Below are 21,402 nucleotides of genomic sequence, written 5' to 3'. Positions count from 1 at the left end.
GGGTCTTACGCTTAAATCTTTAATCTATTTTGAGTTCATTTTTGTGTATAAGATCCAATTTCAGGCCGGGCGCGGTCGCTCATGCCTGTAATCCCAGCACTTTAGGAAGCCAAGGTAGTTGGATCACTTGAGGCCAGGAGTTTGAGACTCTCCTGGCCAAACTGGCAAAACCCCATCTCTACTAAAAATATGAAAATTAGCCAGACGGGGTGGTGCACGCCTGTAATTCCAGCTACTCAGGAGGCTGAGGCACAAGAATCACTTGAACCCGGGAGGTTGGAAATTGCAGCAAGGTGAGATCATGCCATTGCACTCCAGCCTGGGCAACAGAACAAGACTCCATCTCAAAAAAAAAAAAAAAAAAAAAAATCCAGTTTTATTATTTTGCATGTGGATAGCCAGTTTCTCCAACATCATTTGTTGAAGAGACTGTCCTTTCCCCATTGTGTATTCTGGGTACTCTTTTTGAAGATGAGTTGACCATGTGCATATGTGTGTGGGTTTATTTCTAGGCTATCTATTCTGTTCTATTTGTCTACATGTCTGTTTTTATTCTAGTACCATACTGCTTTAATTACTGTAGCTTCATAATATATCCATATTTTGAGATCAGGAAGTATGATGCCTCCAGCTTTGTTCTTTCTCAAAATTGGCTTGGCTATTGGGGGTCTCCTGTGGTTCCATATGAATTTTAGGATTGTTTTTTCTATTTCTGTTTTTTAAAAAATGCTATTGTGTTAGCCAGGTGTGGTGTCATGTGCATGTAGTCCCAGCTACCGGGGAGGCTGAGGTGAGAGGATCACTTGAGCCCAGGAGTTCGAGGCTGCAGTGAGCTGGGATGGCACCACTGCACTCCAGCCTGGGCGACAGAGCAAGATCTTGTCTCAGTAAATTTAAAATAAATAAATAAAATCTGTATTTAAAAAAAAAAGTCTTTGTGATTTTGATAGGAATTACATTGACTCTATAGACTGCTTTGGGTTGTATGGACATCTCAACAGTATTGTGTTCTAATCCATGAACACAAAATGTCTTTTCATTTATGAATGTATTCTTTAATTTGTTTCATTAATGTTTTCCCATTTTCAGTGGACAAGTCTTTTACCCCCTTAGTTTAGTTTATTCCTAAGTATTTTATTCTTCCTGATGCTACTGTAAATGAGATGGTTTTCTGGATTACCTTTCACATAGTTCATTGCTGATGCATAGAAATTCAATTGACTTTGTATATTGGTCTTGTGTCCTGCAACCTTGCTGAACTTGTTTATTAGTTCTAGTAGCTGTTTAGTGGATTTCTTAGGGCTTTCTATATACAAGTTCATGTCATCTGCAGATACAAATGGGTTTACTTCTTCCTTTTATCTGGATGACTTATGATTTTTTTTCTTCCCTGATTCCTCTAGTTAGAACCTTCAGTACAATGTTGAATAGAAGAAGTGAAAGTAGACATCCTTCTCTTGTTCCTAGTCTTAGAGCAAAAGCAGTCAGTCATCATTAAGTATGACATTTGTTGTGGCTTTTATGTAAATATCCTTTATGAGGTTGAGGAAGTTCCCTTCTCTTTCCAGCGTGTTGAGTGTTCCTATCATTAAAGAGTACTGGATGTTGTTAAATGGTTTCCTGAATTTATTGAGAAATAAATGTCTTCTCAGGGGAAAACAGAATTTTAATCAGTGCATCCTAGTAGGTGCAATAATTGTGGCATGGACAGGTTTGTATCCTGCGCCTTGGGTTGCTCCAGAAACATAGCCATTGGGTTTTCTCTATTTGGGTCCAGCCAGCTATGGCCCTAAACCTTCTTGGAGTGGCTTGCCATCAAGCAGGTGCTGCTCTGGAGCACAAGAGAAGTAGTCACCATCAAACCTTCTGAAATATATAGCTTTAAAAAAAATCACACTCTGACTTTAAATTTGGCATCAGCACTCAGTCACATTATAATCACACCAGCCAAATTTTTAATTAAGGCCTCAGGCTCCAAATAATTTGGGTGACACATTGATAACAAAATAAGAAAGAGTTATTGCCAAATGACATTTGATTGATGGGCTTGGACCTCTAAAGAGGATTGTCTTGAGACCCTTAACAATATAGGTGACCAAGTTGCTAAATCTTTAAAGCCTCAATATCATAACCTATTAAATAGGTAGAATAATATTTAGCTCATAAGGATGCTATGACAATGAAATGAAATGGTGCAAATAAAGAGACAGTCACAATACTTGGTCCAGGAAAAGCTTTGATAAGTGTCATTAATAATTAACTATGAATAAGCCTTCCCACATAGTATTCCAATGATCCATTTTAAATGTCTCCCTTAATAACAAGGGCAAGGCATTATTTGTTTTTGTACATTATTTTTATGAATAAATGAAAGAACAATCCCAGCTAGCAAAGAAAGGAAAAGGAAGGGAGAGGAGGGGTGAGGAGGAACACTTCTGAGCTCAGTGAATGACTAGGCTAAAGCTCCGTACAACGACTTCTCCATTTCCCTAAATCCCTTCTGGTTATGTTCTCAGAAGCCACCACCTCTCTCCTCTCCACAGGACCCCAACAGAATCTTAAATCATCACGGATTGGCAACTTCACAACCTTAGCACGCTGACAAACAAAAATCAGCTGTCAACGACGCAGAAGAGGCCTGTTTGTCCCCCTCCCACCCCGCTCTCATTCTTCAACCACCAAACCACCTCTCTAAATAGAGGCTGATCTAGGCCAGGCAAGGGAGAAAGATCGGCTATTTGTTGGGGAGCCCTGCTCTTTGGGAACTCAGCGAATTAACAGCAGGGTGCCTGAGGGGTAGGTAGTCTACCACCTAGGGAGAGCAGAACAGGGAGGACAGCCAGCTTTTAAAACCCTGCTCTTAACAAAAAAAGAAAGAAAAAGAAAACAATTGGCTTTATTATGAACTTCATAAGGACAAGAACCAGGTTTTGCAATCACTCAAGGTATCTAATACCTTGGCCCTTTAGTCTAATTTATCAATTTTTTCTTTTATAGTGAGCCTTTTTGTGTCGTGTTTAAGAAATCTTTGCCTACTCTGAGGTCATGAAGGTGGTCTCCTATGTTTTCTTCAAAAACTTTATTGATTTACCTTTCACATTTAGATGGATTTAAAAATCCATCTGGATTTTTGTTGTTGTTGTTGTTATGGTGTGAGGTAATTTTTCACATGAATATACAACTGATCCAGCACATTTATTGAAATGACTGGTCGGGCGCACTGGCTCGTGCCTGTAATCCCAGCATTTTGGAACGCCAAGGCAGGAGGATTGCTTGAGGCCAGGAATCTGAGACTAGCCTGGCCAACATAGCAAGACCCTATCTCTATATATTAAAATAACATTTTTTAGAAACCAGATATTTAACACCAATGCTAAAGTTTATTTAGAAAAGGCAGGAAACGTGCTTGATTCTTTCATTAACTAGTTTTATAAATAGAGTTGGTTTGCCCACATCCTCTAATACTGATAACACAAATTTAGGTATTATTATGAATTCATGTACTTAAATATAATCAATGTGTTTCCATCAACTGCAGTTATTACCCTTATTGATGTTCAAAATGTCCCATATTTAGGAGCCTCTTCTTGCTGGCTCTGCCTCATTTCGACATGACCCTACTGTTTGCTTTTTATGGCTTTCTTGCTTTCTGGTATGTTTGCAGCAATAAATAATGGACAGATAGAAAGTCTTTGATCAGAAAACAATCCCTCAAGGTTGACTGATGGCTCTGTAGAGTTTAGTGTGAGCAGCCACTTGTGCAACAGCTATGTTCAGGGGCAGGGAGACCCAGACCCAAGAGTAACTCCCCCACCCAGAATGGGGCCACCTCGGGGGTGATATGAAAAAGCCAAGTGACCGGGCACGGTGGCTCATGCCTGTAATCCTAATATGTTGGGAGGCCAAGATGGGCAGATCACTTGAGGTCGGGGGTTCAAGACTGGCCTAGCCAACATGGCAAAACCCTGTCTCTACTAAAAATACAAAAATTAGCTGGGTGTGGTGGCAGTGCCTATAATCTCAACTACTCGTGAGGTTGAGGCACCGCTTGAATCCAGGAGACCGAGGTTGCAGTGAGCCAAGGTAATGCCACTGCACTACAGCCTGGGCGACAGAGTGAAACTCCGTCTCAAAAATAAAAAGGAAAAGGATAAGGCCAAGCACTCAGATCAGGAAGAAAAGGGGGTGCCAGTGGAAGGCGACACTGAAATAATAACAGTAATAATAATATTTATGAAAACTCACTGTGTGCCAGAAGCTAGTCTAAGCTCTTTGAAAGTATTAACGTATTTAATCCTCACAATGATCATGGAGGCGAGTATAATCCCCATATAGTATAAATGGTATTATCTCCTGTTCTACAGACAAGGAGACTGAAGCACAGAAAGGTTAAATAACTTGCCCAAGGCCATACAGACACTAAGGGATGGAGTCAGTAATCGAACTCAGGCACTTCCCCAGCCCGAATGGAAAAGAAGACAAGCCATTCCTCCTTCATGGATTTGGTAAGGATGGCTGTGGAGGAGGTTCTAGCACCTGATGGGAACCTGGACAATGCCATGAAATAGCCAGCATTCTAGTGTGAATTTCAGTTCGAGCTGGCCTGGGTGTGTTCAATGCAAGGTCAGCCACAGCTACCACTTCATTCCCCTCCCCTTCATTCCCAAGAACTCCCTTCCCTCTCTGTGCCCCCAGCCTCAATGTCCCGCCCTGCCTCTGCCTTCGCTGGAACATTTATCTGCTTCTTCCCCAGCATCCCTGAGAAATTCACTTCTCAGCCAAGGTGGTAATATTACAAATAAAAGTTTAAAATAGTGCAAATAAAACTTTCTGTTGGACGATTACTAGATGCTAGGAGTAGACACGTGCTTTGCAAATTTCCTCAATTACCCTTATTTTATAGAGGGGGAAGCTGAGTTGTTAAGGGTTTTGTTCCAGATTACAAAGCTAGTGAATGCTGGGCTAGGATCCCCCGCGGATAAGGATGTCTCACTTCTAAGCCCTGCCTGTGCCTCACTCCTGAACCACTACTGCCCTCTGCTGGGCCCATGACAGCACTGCCTCACTATGCTGCCTCACTATGCTACAGCGGTGGCCCCAGGCGTCTCTATCACAGGAAGGAAGGGGTGGCTAGGAAGAGTATTTCTTGTTCTCAGAGCTCCTGCAGAGCTCCTCAGATTGCACCAGTCAAAAACATATTATTAATATTCTTTGCTATGATAGACACTATTGGGATAATTGGTGAAATCTGAATAAGGTTATATAACAGTAAAGGGGCATAATGTCTACGACTTACAAATAATTCAGAAAAAAAAGTGTGTGTGTGGAGTGAGATTATAAACAAATGTGGCAAAATGTTAACATTTGGAAAATTTGGGTGAAGAATATAGGAAATTCTTTATACTATTCTTACAACTTTTCTGTAAGTCTAAAACTATTCAAAATACAAAGTTAAATAATTACAACTTCAGGAAGCCACGAACCCCAGCTCCCCAGATTCAGGAGGTTCTCTAGTAACTGACAGATTACCAGAGGGCTCCCTCCTGGCCCCACTTCCTGATGAACACCATGGTTGACAGGGAATTTAGGGGCTCGTGAGGCTATGGTGGGGAAGAAGCTCACTCTTGGGCAATGGCTACGGGGTCTTCAGTGCCCACAGGATCCCATGCATGCCCCCTCTAACACACGCACTGGTGCACAACTACAGGTAGTGACTGGGGACCCCCAAAAAGGATAAGCTTGTGGGTGTCCAGAACTGGTCAGCATAGTGAAGGGAGTGGGAGGCATTTCTCGTGAGGAAGAGTGAAAAGAACAAGATGGAAAACTTGGGAAGAGAAGGCTGGGCAGCAAGGGGAAGGCCAGGAGGCACTTAAGAATCATTGTAGACATGTGTTATGCAAAAGAGGAATCAGATTCAGTCTGCGAGGTGTAAGAAGACAGGAGGAGGCCAGGCACGATGGGTCAGGCCCGTAATCCCAGCACTATGGGATGCCGTGGCAGGCGGATCACCTGAGGTCAGGAGTTCAAGACCAGCCTGGCCAACATGGTGAAACCTCATCTCTACTAAAAAATACAAAAATTAGCTGGGTGTGATGGCGGGCACCTGTAATCCCAGCTACTCAGGAGGCTGAGGCAGGAGAATTGCTTGAACCTGGGAGGCAGAGGTTGCAGTGAGCTGAGATTGAGCCACTGCACTCCAGCCCGGGTAACAGAGCAAGACTCTGTCTCAAAAAAAAAAAAGCAGAAGACAGGAGTCCTGGGCAGAGGCACTGGGAGGCACACACTATTCTGCACCATAGCTTGTGATGTAGAATAACAGCATTGGATAGAACAGCAACATTACCCCAGAAGGGTCACCTCGGGACATCCTGAGGCTTACCCTGGGGATGCTCCAGCAGAGGGTGCTGACCAGTTGTGGCGGGTTTCTGAGAGGGGCTGGACTCACTGGAGGAAGTTTCAATCACTGTTTCTCAACCTCAGCTATACTTTGGAATAACTCCGGGGAACTGTTTTTTTTAACACTCATGCCTGCGTCCCACCCCCAGAGACTCTTATCTAATTGGTTTGAGATACTGCCTGGGCATTGGTAGTTTTTTAGGTTCCTCAGGCGATTCTAATGTGCAGCCAAGTTTGAGAATCAATGGCTTAAAAGGGTCTACCTCTAAGGCTCTTGGAATCTACGAGAAATAGAGACCATGTGGGCAAGATCAGAGAGCCCATCTTAGCTGCAGGAATAACTTCAGTTGCCTTGGTCAAATCCAGATCAGAATTTACCCTGAACCTAGACTCAGTCTGATAGATGTGCCTTTTACCCTAAAAATGTGCTGAAGTTTGTTAAAATTGAGAAGTGATATTAATGGAAATGGCACAATGGTGTTTATTTCATTTCAGAACTCCCTAAGTTTAGGTTGATTTGTGAACTGGCAATGTCCTTTGGTAAATATTGGATGGCGTGTAAGTTAGTATGCCATGGCCAGGCCATGAGTCCATCTCTGGGACTTCCCACCCCGACTGCCTGGCCTCTGAATAATCAAATAGAGAAGTTACTCTTGCTTTGTTTTCCTTCCTCTCCTTTCCCAGGAGACCAAAAGGTAAAGCTGCCCTTTCTTCTCAAGGAAAGAGCACCCAGGCCTCTAGAATTCTGGCCCCAGGGGAAAATTAATAGCTGCTTCTGCTGTCAGGTGAGAGTGGGGCCACCTGAAGGCAACTCTACCCAGGCCTTTCCCCAGGCCTGAAGGCTGGATTGTCTTATTGAAGGGAAGGGAGTAGCCCTAGCTAAAAAGTAGATCCTCAAGTCCAAAACAACGGAGGGGCTCATCTCCAGACCTTAGCTCCACTCCGTCGATGACTTTATCCAGTCTTCTGGCTCCTGGTGTAGAATAACACGCACACCCTGATCACTCTCAAATTTCTATTTCCATCTCGGACTACTCCCCAGGACTGGACATCCCTGTGTGGGTATCTCACAGGCATCTGAAACCGAACGTGTCCAAACCCAAACTCCTGACTGTCCCTCTCTAATCCACCTCCCACCTGCACCTCTCCTCCCACAGCCGTCCACAGTTCAGAAATGGCAGCGCCATCCTTCCGGCAGCCGAAGCCAACTTCACAGCCCTCCTTGACTCCTCTTCTTCCCTCTCCTCCATACCTAATCCTTCTGCAGATTCTGACAATCTGACCATTTCTCACCACCGCCCCACTCCCATATCCCCTGCTGAGCCACCTGTGTGTGTGTGTGTGTCTCTCTTTCTCGATGGCTGCTGTTGCCTCCTCTCTAATCACCCTGCTTTCGCCCCTGGCCCGCTGTAGTCTGTTCTCAACATAGCAGCCCTTTGCAAACAAACACCACTTTGACACTCCTAGGCTCTGAACTCCCCAACAGCTTCTCATCTTGCTCAGAGTAAAGGCCAATGGCCTTGGCCCTGTGTAATTCCCCTGGGTTTCCTGCCAGTGCTCCTCCCCACTTCCCTGCTCCATCCACCCTGCAGTTCCTCCACAGCACAGGTGTCTTTGCACTTTCCCAGATACCTGAACAGCTCCCTCCCCCACAGCCTCGAGGTGTGTCCATTTGCCCAAACACTACCTCTGCAGTGAGGCCTTCCCTGTTCACCCTATTTAAAATGGCAACCTCTCCCTACCAGCATTCGCTCTTCCCTTCTTCTGGCTACATTTTTCTCCATCTAACATGCTTTCTCAGGTTTGTCGTTCTTCCCTAAAATGAGCTCCAAGAAACAAGGATTTTTTGTTGCAGTATCTGGACAGGGCCTACCCCAGAGCAGGCACTCCACAAGTGCTGGCTGAACACACAGCCGGCCGCGGCTCACGCCTGTAATCCCAGCACTTTGGGAGGCCAAGGCAGGTGGATCACTTGAGGTCAGGAATTCGAGACCAGCCTGGCCAACATGGCGAAATCCTGTCTCTACTAAAAATACAAAAAAAAAATAGCGGGGTGTGGTGGCACATGCCTGTAATACCAGCTACTTGGGAGGCTGAGGCAGGAGAATTGCTTGAACCTGGCAGGCGAAGGTGGCAGTGAGCTGAGATCCCACCACTGCACTCCAGTCTGGGCAACAGAGGGAGACTCTGTCTCAAAACAAAGAAAAATTGTATTGCCTAGGTTTTCTTCTAGGGTTTTTATGGTTTTAGGTCTAACATTTAAGTCTTTAATCCATCTTGAATTATATCTTGGTATAATGAAGGGATCCAGTTTCAGCTTTCTACATATGGCTAGCCAGTTTTCCCAGCACCATTTATTAAATAGGGAATCCTTTCCCCATTTCTTGTTTTTGTCAGGTTTGTCAAAGATCAGATAGTTGTAGATGTGCAGCATTATTTCTAAGGGCTCTGTTCTGTTCCATTGGTCTATATCTCTGTTTTGGTACCAGTACCATGCTGTTTTGGTTACTGCAGCCTTGTAGTGTAGTTTGAAGTCAGGTAGCGTGATGCCTCCAGCTTTGTTCTTTTGGCTTAGGATTCACTTGGCAATGCGGGCTCCTTTTTGGTTCCATATGAACTTTAAAGTAGTTTTTTCCAATTCTGTGAAGAAAGTCATTGGTAGCTTGATGGGGATGGCCTTGAATCTATAAATTACCTTGGGCAGTATGGTCATTTTCACAATATTGTTCTTCCATTTGTTTGTATCCTCTTTTATTTCATTGAGCAGTGGTTTGTAGTTCTCTTTGAAGAGGTCCCTCACGTCCCTTGTAAGTTGGATTCCTAGGTATTTTAGGCTCTTTGAAGCAATTGTGAATGGGAGTTTACTCATGATTTGGCTGTTTGTCTGTTATTGGTGTATAAGAATGCTTGTGATTTTTGCACATTGATTTTGTATCCTGAGACTTTGCTGAAGTTGCCTATCAGCTTAAGGAGATTTTGGGCTGAGACGATGGGGTTTTCTAGATATACAATCATGTCATCTGCAAAGAGGGACAATTTGACTTCCTCTTTTCCTAATTGAATACCCTTTATTTCTTTCTCCTGCCTGATTGCCCTGGCCAGAACTTCCAACACTATGTTGAATAGGAGTGGTGAGAGAGGGCATCCCTGTCTTGTGCCAGTTTTCAAAGGGAATGCTTCCAGTTTTTGCCCATTCAGTATGATATTGGCTGTGGGTTTGTCATAGATAGCTCTTATTATTTTGAGGTACATCCCACCAATACCTAATGTATTGAGCGTTTTTAGCATGAAGCGTTGTTGAGTTTTGTCAAAGGCCTTTTCTGCATCTATTGAGATAATCATGTGGTTTTTGTCTTTGGTTCTGTTTATACGCTGGATTACATTTATTGATTTGCGTATGCTGAACGAGCCTTGCATCCCAGGGATGAAGCCAACTTGATCATGGTGGATAAGCTTTTTGATGTGCTGCTGGATTCGATTTGCCAGTATTTTATTGAGGATTTTTGCATCGACGTTCATCAGGGATATTGGTCTAAAATTATCTTTTTTTGTTGTGTCTAACCTAGGCAATACCATTCAGGACACAGGCATGGGCAAGGACTTCATGTCTAAAACACCAAAAGCAATGGCAACAAAAGCCAAAATTGACAAATGGGATCTAATTAAACTAAAGAGCTTCTGCACAGCAAAAGAAACTACCATCAGAGTGAACAGGCAACCTACAGAATAGGAGAAAATTTTTGCCATCTGACAAAGGGCTAATATCCAGAATCTACAATGAACTCAAACAAATTTACAAGAAGAAAACAAACTACCCCATCAAAAAGTGGGCAAAGGATATGAACAGACACTTCTCAAAAGAAGACATTTATGCAGCTAAAAGACACATGAAAAAATGCTCATCATCACTGGCCATCAGAAAAATGCAAATCAAAACCATAGTGAGATACCATCTCACACCAGTTAGAATGGCGATCATTAAAAAGTCAGGAAACAACAGATGCTGGAGAGGATGTGGAGAAATAGGAACACTTTTACACTGTTGTGGGACTATAAACTAGTTCAACCATTGTGGAAGTCAGTGTGGCGATTCCTCAGGGATCTAGAACTAGAAATAACATTTGACCCAGCCATCCCATTATTGGGTATATACCCAAAGGATTGTAAAACATGCTGCTATAAGGACACATGCACATGTATGTTTATTGCGGCACTATTCACAATAGCAAAGACTTGGAACCAACCCAAATGTCCAACAATGATAGACTGGATTAAGAAAATGTGGCACATATACACCATGGAATACTATGCAGCATAAAAAATGATGAGTTCATGTCCTTTGTAGGGACATGGATGAAGCTGGAAACCATCATTCTCAGCAAACTATCGCAAGGACAAAAAACCAAACACCGCATGTTCTCACTCATAGGTGGGAATTGAACAATGAGAACACATGGACACAGGAAGGGGAACATCACACACCGGGGCCTGTTGTGGGGTTGGGGGAGGGGGGAGGGATAGCATTAGGAGATATACCTAATGCTAAATGACGAGTTAATGGGTGCGGCACACCAACATGGCACATGTATACACATGTAACAAACCTGCACGTTGTGCACATGTACCTTAAAGTATAATAATAAAAAAAAAAAAGAGAGGAGAAAAAGAAATCATCAAGGCCAGTGTGCGGGGGGCTCTGGATATGGAAGGACGCCAGATGCAGGAAACTGCACAGTTGCTCTGATGCCACTGGCCTAGGGCCTCCTATGGACTTCACAGGCCTGGACAACAGAGCCTTCAGCAGATGGAGTTGAGCCCAGCGACCCTCACCACTTCAGCAACATGTGAGCCCTCAGCTCCTGGTGCAACAAAAGGGAGCAAAGCAGCCAGGGAAAACGACTCATGTTGGTTTTCCCATCAGTCTTGGAAACTGGTGGCTTGCAGTCAGATTTTGTGGGGTTTAGGAAAGTAAGTGAATGCAGTGGGTTTTTTTGCATCTTGAATGTTGGCAAGCAATTCATTGAGGAAATTCCAATGGTAGTAGGTTTCCTGTGGGTGAAAATGGCAGAGGCCCCTGTCCAAAAGGTAATCAATCTAGAGGTCCCACCGGCCTCAAACATTTGCCCTGGTAAGGCTGGCCCGCTGGCTCCCAGGAGTTCAGACCCTTCTGTCCTGGGGCAGGAGACACACAGTGAGGAGACAACAGAAGGCCTCCCCAAGGAAGTGCTGCTGACGGTGAGAACTGCTAGGAAAAGAGGAGTTAGGCAGGCTGACGAAGAGCTGGGAAAGGAAAAAAAACGGGCAGAGGAAACAGCACACGCCAGGGCCCGGGACAGGTGCACACCTGGAACAAGGAAGGACAAGCAGCAGCTGTGGCTGTGAAGGCAGGGCCCGAATGCGTGGGTCAGGCACTGGCCAGCTCACAGATGGCCCCAGAAGCCTCATTACCAAGTCTGAACTTTAACCTCAGGCCCCAAAGGGTTCCAAGCAGAGAGCTCATCCCAGCTATCATGCAAGGAATGGATTAGCAGAGGTGGCCAGGCTGTAGGGAGAGTGCTAGAGGCTGCCTTAGAAATCCTGGCAGGAGATGGGGCCTGGTCCAGAAGGCTGGCAGTAAGGATGACTCCGAGGATGTTTGGAAGGCAGAACAGGCAGGCTTGGGTGACTGATGAGATCACTCCAGTTACTGGCTTGTGTGACAGAACACATGGGTAGTTAGAGAACACAGGACTCAGGACATGGGTCATAGGTTTGGGTTTTATCATGCAAAGTCCGTGTGAGAGGCCTCACAGGCAGCTGGAAATGCAGGCCCACTTGGACTACAGACATGGACTTGGGAAGTGTTGAAATGAGTGTGGTGATCAGGATCCTGGGAGGGGGTGGGAACACCCAGAGGGGAGAATTCAGTGGGCGAAAGAGAGCCTCAGGCAGAATGCCACCACCCAAGGGATGGCCCAGAAAAGAGACACCCAGAAAGAAGACCGAGGAGGAGCAACCAAGGGCAGGAGGAAAGCCGAGGGGGCAGGTTGCAAAGGCCAAGGACAGAGGGAGTCTCTAGAAGCAAGGGGTGGTCAGTAGCATCCTGGGAAGTAATGCTGGCTCCGCATAAGCAACCAAACATCCATACCCTTGGCCTTCCGCCACCCCCACCATCAAAAACCACACATGATCTAGAATTTAATATATGTTTATTTGTGTAGTAGGAACACTCAAGTATATAAATAAGGTAAATGCTTTCCAATGTACAGTATATCATGTTCTTACATTGCGTGGAAAAAGAACCTACATGTATTGTTCAACACGGATCACGAGTGCACAGAGAGAGATCAGCTGCATTTAGTGAAACGCCAAGTTGGGAAAACGGCACAGCAGTAGCGCACAGGCACACAGCTATCTGGGGAGGCTGTGGGGACTGTCACGTGGACTCTACACACCGAGAGCTGCTTCAAGGTCGCCTGTGTCTGAGTGCAGGAAAAGTGAATATCAACACCCAGGCTATCAGGGTGAGACAACTGAATTCCATCGTGTCCATCCACTTTACAAAGGGGCAGGGGGGCACCACGGAGAAACTGACCAGAAATGCTCTGCCCTGTCACAGAGGAGACAGGCCCAGAGCAGACACAGGGCTGACCTCTGGGAGGCACAGACACTGGCAGTGATGGGTCCCATGGGATGCCTGGCACTCCCAGCACAGACAGCTCCCCAAAGCAAGTGGGGAGGCCCTTTCTGTGTTTGGGAACTTTTTAGTTAAACAAATCCTCAGAGTGGAATTAAGAAGGATGTCCACAGCTCGATCAAAAAAAAAAAAAAAACCACCAAGGTTCCCAAGATCCTTCAACAGAGGGGCTTCCCATCTGATCTTACCCTCCTGTTTTAGAAGGTATTAAACATCAATAAAAATTAAAATATGTTATCAGTATCAACTCTAGAAGATAACCCACGGCTTCAAATCTCCCTGGACGGGTTCTCTGAGCCCAGATTTCTGGTCCCCAACTCATATGACATCCAGGGCCAGCGAGTGTTCAGCTCGCATCTCTTAGAGTCTGCCCTCCACTGTGAGACTCCTGGCCCCTCCCTGGCCCCGGTATTCCTCCTGCTGCTGCCCCTAGGAGTCCTCCAGCTGGATAACAATAAACCAAACTGCTGTCTCCTAATCCCTGACTTGTTCTCCTGACTCCTAGTCCTTTGGTTTCATCGGCCCCTGATGTCTGTTCCACTCTTCCCCTTTGTAATCAGCCCCTAGCACCCAGCCAGCATGACGTAAGACAGAAAAACGGTTTACTAAAGGCCAGAGCCCTGTGCATGGAGGATTTAAAAGAAACAGCACCCAAAGGACACTCATGAAAACATGTATGCACATTCTGCCTGCTAGAAAACATTCTCAACCTCTTTTCTACTCTGGTGTTCCTTTAAGAAAAGCCAGCATAAGCAGTACAAGAACCTAGCGCAGGTGGAAAAAAAAGGCATCCAAACTGCGAGGACAGAGGTGGCTATGTGGATGATTATCAGCAAACACAGTTTCACTAGAGACAGAATCACCAGGTGGCTAACCCTTCTGAGTGCTTTATGCAAGCAAGGTCCTCTGGGGGCTGCAAAAGGCTAGGCCCTGCCCAATGCCCGGGAGACCACTGCAAGGGCATTCTCTGCTTGACTTCCAGAGGGCCCTTACCACATCCCCCACCCCCCTCACCCTCCCCCCACCCTGCCAAGTGGAGGCTTTCTATGGATACAAGGCTGCCTAGGTCTATTCAACAACACAATGAGGGAGGAAGCACCAGGCGAGGCAAACACAAACCCAGAAGGACAGGAGGGCTTGGGGGCAAGCCTAGGATTGGCCTGTCACAGCAGCTGCTTCCTAGAAACCCCCATGACCATCTTCTCCTGGTTCATGGCATTATCATTACTTCAGCAATTCAATGAAACAGAGGGACCATTATTTCCATACTATTAATAGCAATGTGCTGTTGGGTCCCACTAATACCCAGGAAATAATCCACAGTCAAACCAGTAGTTCAAAGTTATTATTCAACTGACCTAAGAATTCCATGGATCCTGTTAGCCAACACCATTCCTTCAAAGTGAGGCGGCCTCCCCTTACACACACGTGCCCCAACTCCCCACCCCCATTCAGAAAACTAAGTTCAAGAAACTCTTTTCATTAAGTCCTGTGCCTGTTCTCCCTTCATTCATGAGTCTTTGCTAACCTAGAATCTGGCAAAAATACCTCACATCATGTGTCCTCAATGGGTTACCCACTTCTACCCAGTTACTACTTTTAGAAGGAAACATGAAGCTCCAGATTGGCTGCGTCATAAGGATGTGGGCAGACCTTCTAGGCTTTTAGTCTACATAGTCCCCTACAAAGCAGGTTTCTGTTGTCCCCATTCTTCTCTTCTTGGCCCCTGATGACATCCACCCATACAGGGAACTGCTGCAGGTTCCTGAGCTACATGCACAGAAGACAGCCCTTGGGCCAGAGCGGGAAGTGGGGTCCACAGCAAGTCACAGACAGGCCCTCCCTGCCCAGAGTGGAGGTACCACCAGACAGGAGGAGATGGCCTTCCCACAAGCAGTCCAGACTGTGGGCAGAGGAGGTGAGCTGGATTCTCAGGCCAGCCATTCTCACTAAGAAAAGAACTTCTGCACACCCTCATGTCCTCTTGCCTCGTTAGGCTGTCCTCCTAAATGGTGTGTGAAGCACCAAGATGCTGTACAGGATGTTAAGGTTGGCCTGCTTCTCTCGGAGGGACCCAGACTGTGTGCAGGGTGGTGGCAGTGTGGTGGCTGACAATCCCATCTCTGGCATTGCACCAACAGAGGTCAAACTACCAGCTGAGCTCAACAAAAGAAACTACCATTTATTGAGTGCTTACTATGTGCCAGGCATGGTACTAAATGCTTACATGCATTACCTCGTTATATCCTCACAACCACCCCGGGAAGAAGGTACTATTATCAGACCCAACTGCCTTCAAGGTGGAAGCTTAGAGCAGCCTAGAAACCTGCCCCTACTTAGGGTGATTTGATCCCAAAGTCTGTCTTAACCACTGCTCTCGGCCTCAGTCATACTGCCTCAGTTTCCTCATCTATAAAATGGAGATAACAATACCTAATCAAAGATTGTTTTCTGGATTAAAAGGGATAACGTATGTAAACCCTTAGCACTGTGCCTGGCACATATTGAGCACTATACTATTGCAATCCTTATTAATAAACACACTGATATCTCATTGGCTCAAGAATAAAAAGAGAAGGCGCCTCAGTAGGTAGGCATTTGATGGGAAAAGGAAGGGGAGGGTTGGGGAGGAGACAGGGTCTTTAAACAGCCAACAAATTTGAAACACACTGGACAAAAAACCCTAGACTTCACAAATTCTGCCCCTCTATTCTCATAAATCATCCGCATGTCCTCAAAATCCCAACACTTCAGCATCCAAAGGATACCTCCTAAACTGCACTCAAAGTGCGTTGGGAAACGTGGTCCCCATACAAACAGGTGACAGCCTTAATCAAGAGACAGCCCCAGGTGAGAACAGTCTCCATCCACCTGAGAGGTCAGGTAAGGCCACTGCTGGTCAACCTGAAAGGTAAGGGCACATTCAGATGGCAACAGCAGCCAGGACTCTTCTGAGAATAGGGCCCACCTTCTGCAGGGATGTGGATAAGGACAGTCCAGGCCCAAGAGAAGGTGGGCCAGGCAGAGCCCTGAGATAAGAATCCTTTGTGACCACTTCGTTTAAACCCTAGCACCCCATGCAGGTTGTGGCACAAGGCCCCCACCCAACAAGAGAAACTGAGTCAGGAAGTGAGAGCCGTTCATCTCTTTAAAAACTGGAAGCTGGGCAACTGCGTGGAGGGTGATCAAGGGAAAAGGAAGTTTGTTTTGACCAAGTCAGGGAAGAACACGAGGCTCTGCCCAAGTATTAGCCATCATCTTCAGGAGGCCAGAGTTTGTTCCACCTGCTCTTTGGAGTCCAGTGTTCCAAAGCACAAGTGAGAGTCCATCCGTGGCTTACTGTCTTGCAATGTGTCCATAAACGTCACCTGGACATCCTCCCCACCCTGACCTCAGAAGAACAGAAACCTGTTCAAGTGAAATTGTCCTCCCGACTCCACCCTTTTCTTAGCACATAATCACAGTGTGCAAGAAAGGTGGGCCCAGATATGTTACTCTGGAAGACAAAAGACAATAGTGCCTAAGATATTACTAAAACAGGGAAAGGCTTCAGCAGTGACATACCACATTTAGTAGAGTGATGAAAATCTACTCCCTTGGACATGCATCTAGGGCTGGCTTTGTAACGTTATAACAAGGCCCCTGCTTCACAGTTTTCTGAGCAAGGACGCTCTGTCCCAAGTCATTTATACTCTCCCACTACCCGACTCTGTCAATAGTGGAGATGAACCTGAGCTTTGGGAAACACGGTCCCCACACAAACAGGTGAAAAGGGCTGAGCCAAGGGCTCACTGACAGTGTGAAGATCTCAACTCAAAGATCCATTCAAATAAGGCTCCAGTCAACTCAGCAACTAGCTCAGACCCAAATCACAAGATCTGTGTAGTCTCCCTTAAAACATATTTTTGGGATTTTCTTGCATAATATCAAGTTACAGTGGAAAAAAATTCCATAAAAATGGATTCAAAGTCCACCTGTGTAAAGTCAAAAGTTATATCCTCCCCAATGAAAGAGATTAGTTTCAAAGGATGTGAAACTAGTTCTCATATATTATAAGGCTGTACAATACTAAGAGTAATTACATTTTAAATGCAAAATACTGTAGCTACTAAAGTGCCCAGAATATGAAACAAGTTGACTAAGAGGGTTTCACTTTCAGGAGTAAAACATAAATGGAACATTTTTGAATACAAAAAGCAGTTAAGAGGGCAGCATGCACACACACAAAAGGCAAAGACTCGGTACCCTGTGAGCGGTCATGAGCAGAGCTCCCGGGGGCTGGGGGGTGCCCATCAGCCCTGGTTTCTATGACCCCCTTGTTCCACCAGGCAGGAGCCAACAGCAATTTAAGCTCCAATCTGGCTCAGGCCAGGCCTCTTGAGCTAGAGGGAAGGAAAGCTGCAACACCTCGGTGTACTCACACGACGTTCACAAAAGCAAGCAGGGCTGGGGGACCCTCCAGGTGTCCTGTGGGTAAAGTGCAGGATGGAGTGAGTCCTGACTCCACCACGCTATCCTGGGGAAGCTCCCTGCCTGGTAAGGTGCTCATGACTCTCACCCAAGGTAAGAAGGCAGTTGTGAGAATGTAGGGATACAAGTTGGAAAGCAAAGCAAAAGTCTCTGAATCAGGACTATGCAGTATTTATGAATACATAAACAAATGAGAAGCATAAAACCATGCATGGAAGTGATAAACAGGGAATTCACGACAAGGGAGGGCACACAGTTGCAGTCACATTTTATTTCTGACCAATAAAAAAAAAAATTGGTCTAAAGCAGGTGATGCCATTCATTAAGACCTGAATGTATACACGTAAAAATGGTTTCTTGAATCTTGTCTGTAAATAGGAGAAAGAGAAACATTGTGCTATATGGACACAAGGTGGCAGTGCTCTCCTAGCTACCTGACAAAAATTCCTCATCTCCAGAAAGCATGCAGGGGAAATCAGAAAATAAAACACAAGCTGACCCTCTGGCCTGCCTGCTAGCAGCTCTAGTGAGCACTCAGCTTCGGCTTCCTAGGACCCCTCCTTCCCCACCCCACCCCCCACCAAGTGACCACTTCCACAAAGGAACATGAGCCTTGCCCAGTATGCTCGGCTCCCTGATTCCAAAGGCAGCCCTATTCAAGAGCAGGTCTCTGCAGCCGGGCCCCAGCTGAGAATCCCTCCTCTCAAGGAGCCCACCATATGCCCACAATGGGACAAAAGAGACAAATGAGGAGCCCTTTCGGTATCTAGTTTGGTGATCCAGGTTCATTCTTCAATCTGAAAACTACAGTTTCATTATTGATCACCTTTACTGTTCGGGTGTGCTGCTGAGATACTCACCTTAAGGATAAGCATGTAAGGGCCTGAAAACACTTCCTGTTTGGGGGGTACCCAGGACCTCGCTCAATGAGCCTCTACTGTCATGAACTTGCTCAGCCAGAATCACAGAAGAGTGGAACTGGGAGTAGCTCCGAAAAAGAGGCCCTTGAAAGTGATGCATCCTGCCAGTGACACAGCCAATACTGAAATGAAACCCCTTGCAATAATACGTTTTGCTTTTAAGGGGCCTTGGACCTAAATAAGAAAAGCCACGAGGCTGAAATGGAAATAAAAGTTCAGCGGAAAGAAGCCGCTTCAGCCCTGCACACATGGGAAGTCACCCAAGGATGTGAGCTGAAACATCCCGAGGGCTCTATCCTCTGCTGGACGCTCTAGAGACCTGGGCTGACTGTGCGCTTTCAGGGAGGCAGTGAGGCTAATTTATAAACAAAAACACCACAAACCAGCACTAGACCAAGGTGCTGAAGCAAATCATTACACCCTCGTTGGCAATGAAAACATCCATGGCACAGAATAATTTAATATATTTGGGCACCAAGTTCTCTCTCCCGCACTCCATTGCTTGTTGGCCTGACAAAGAACTAATCTGTCTTCCCAAAGTCAATCTCACCCCTGAAATTAGGGAGGGGAAAAAAATCACAGTTTAAGCAAACAACAACAACAAAAGGTCCCCCAGTACAATACGAACTACATTTAAACTGGTCACATTATATAAAAAGTGTGCATTTAATCTTCAAAATAGTCAAGCCTCTAATCAGGTTAGGTTTTCCATAGTTTTAAGTAGGACTTTGTGGTTTTAGTGAAGAAGTCATGGTGCAATTGAAATTACTGTAAGAAATGTGACTTTTAAAACAAACACAGACACACACACTCCTCTTAAGAGTAATATATACACAACACAGCAGCTACATGGGTGTTCAGGCAAAGGGTGCATGAACGAGAAGCCCTCTGCTCCCTGCCCGATGAGAAAGTCCCCAGAAAGGATTCAGCAGCAGCAAGTCTACAGCACAAACATGGATGGCATCGTCCCCGAAAACACACAGTTAGGTGGACCTACAGGAGACACTGGAGCCTAGACATGTGGGAGAGGGCTCAGTTACAGTACATTCTACTGCATACACTTGAAATATTACAGTGTGTTTTTTCTCCAGACTATTATAAATAATTCTTCGTGCTTTCTGAAAAAAATAAAAACTGAAACTTTCTTTCAGTCTGCGATGAAGGTCAACCCATCTTATAAAGCAGAGCTTACTTACATTCTGCAGGATTTTGGTGTGGATGCATAGAAGGCTTATCTGGTTAGTAAGCCTCCATTCCTCCGACCTACAGAAGGCAACCCTTCTGCAGCTCCAAGCAGGGATTTCTAGAAAAGACCAGGTGTACAAAACATCTAAGCTGTGCCTCCCACCACAGGTGGGGAAGTCCCCTGATTTGGTCAGACACAGATGAATGTCTGTGTCTGACTGAGCCCACAAACAGTTCAATTGATGGGGGCTGGAACCACCAAGAAAACACTCCTGACCTGGGCAACACTGTCTTCCAGATTATTAATACTTTTGTTTTAAAAAAATCCAAATGGTTTTACAACCCGTGACTTCTTTCCAACTCAAAGCTGTAGTTTACTTACAACACAAATTCTAAACACATAGACTGTATATACAGATTTTTTGAACCCACAAATAAAAAATACCCTCCAAAAAAAAAAAAAAAAAAAAAGACAGTGAGTTGAAGCCTCGTCATTGTCTAAGTCACATCAGCTGGGCTTGCCTTGGAGACCTGCCCCTGCTCAGTTCTGTTCCTGTTCTCCCGGCCCTGGGTGGCCCCTACTCATCCTCTGTGGCGGATGTCAGCATCCCCTTGTCGATCAGATGAGACCGCAGTGTGTTGAAGATGTGGAGCTGCTGATCTGGCCGTAAAGTCAGGAACTGCTGAATCAGTTTGCTTGGGTTAGGGCCTCTGGAACAGAATGTGAAGAAACAGCACTGAGCTAGGGCCCGGAAGCTTCCATGGCCTGATTATCTGAGTGGCTGCTCTGATCTCTGGATCAGAGAGTTATCTATTAACAGATGGCAGGAGAAGGCCTCAGAAAATCCATAAGCAGCAACAACTGAAAACTGCATTATTTGGGATGCTTTTCACTGGAACTTAGATGCTGCTAAAATTCTAGAATTGCACCGTACTTAAAAATCCACCAACTGGGTTCAGATGGAAAGGTACTATACCTGATAAAACTGGCGATGTATACATTGACAAAGGTGGCCATCAGATACTGGCAGTCAAAGCGATCCATGATGCCTCCATGGCCAGGAATGGTATTGGCAAAGTCCTGTTAGAGGCAGGGGAAGGATGGGTGAACTTGGGCTCAGCCACTGACCAATCCCAGCCTAATGGTCCCACCCCAATGTCAGGCTTCTGTCCTGAGTAGCTGAGGGCAATAGAAGGTGAGAAGTATTAAATCTAATGGTGAGGCTATATCAGGACACAATTTTATTGCATTACAAAATGTTCTTATTTCATTTACTTAATAAAGACAGGAGTCTTGCTATGTTGCTCAGGCTAGTTTCTAACTCCTAGCCTCAAGTGATCCTCCCGCCTTGGCCTCTTCAAGTGCTGGGGTTACAGACATGAGCCACTGCCTGGCCCAAAATGTTCTTTTGAAGAAAGATATATTAACAAATAAACTGAAAAACAACGATTGCATTTTCCTGAAAATACTGTTATTAATTAACTCACCTAAATTCAGTGCATGGGTCAAGATCACACATTAAATGCCAGGGTGTACAGCCTAGTATTTTGGAGGGGGCAGGGAAGGGGGAGAAAGGCAGAAGATGGGCGAGGAGGGAGTGAGATGAGAGGAACATAAGACGGTTTTCCTACTTTGATTTTAAAGGCTCGTTTGAATCCACTTGCAAAGAATCCTCCAAAGGGGCCAATGAGCGAGGCAAAGGTGGAGAGGGCGATGCTGTGAATCTGGAAGGGGTACATCCGGACCGTTTTCTG

General features: G+C 45.5%; 1 protein-coding gene across 5 annotated transcripts in view; it reads right to left on the bottom strand.

Annotated features, from left to right (window-relative positions):
- Nucleotides 1–12,567: 12,567 nt before the first annotated feature.
- CDS2 (CDP-diacylglycerol synthase 2) overlaps nt 12,568–21,402 on the bottom strand; it is a 64,933-nt gene continuing 56,098 nt past the window's right edge. For 4 of the 5 annotated variants that reach the window (XM_032142685.2, XM_058432754.1, XM_032142688.2 and 1 more), the window contains exons 11-13: nt 21,280–21,399; nt 20,625–20,728; nt 12,568–20,358 (exon numbers count right to left, since the gene is read on the bottom strand). In XM_032142685.2, coding sequence (XP_031998576.1) covers nt 20,226–20,358; nt 20,625–20,728; nt 21,280–21,399 — 357 coding nt within the window. In that variant the 3' untranslated portion in view covers nt 12,568–20,225. The remainder of the gene's footprint in view (nt 20,359–20,624; nt 20,729–21,279; nt 21,400–21,402) is intronic. The other variant, XM_058432753.1, reaches the window with a different exon arrangement.

Source organism: Hylobates moloch, unplaced genomic scaffold (assembly GCF_009828535.3).
Source record: "Hylobates moloch isolate HMO894 unplaced genomic scaffold, HMol_V3 SCAFFOLD_21, whole genome shotgun sequence".
NCBI classification, from domain to species: Eukaryota; Metazoa; Chordata; class Mammalia; order Primates; family Hylobatidae; genus Hylobates; species Hylobates moloch.
This window is presented reverse-complemented; position numbering and strand designations above follow the sequence as displayed.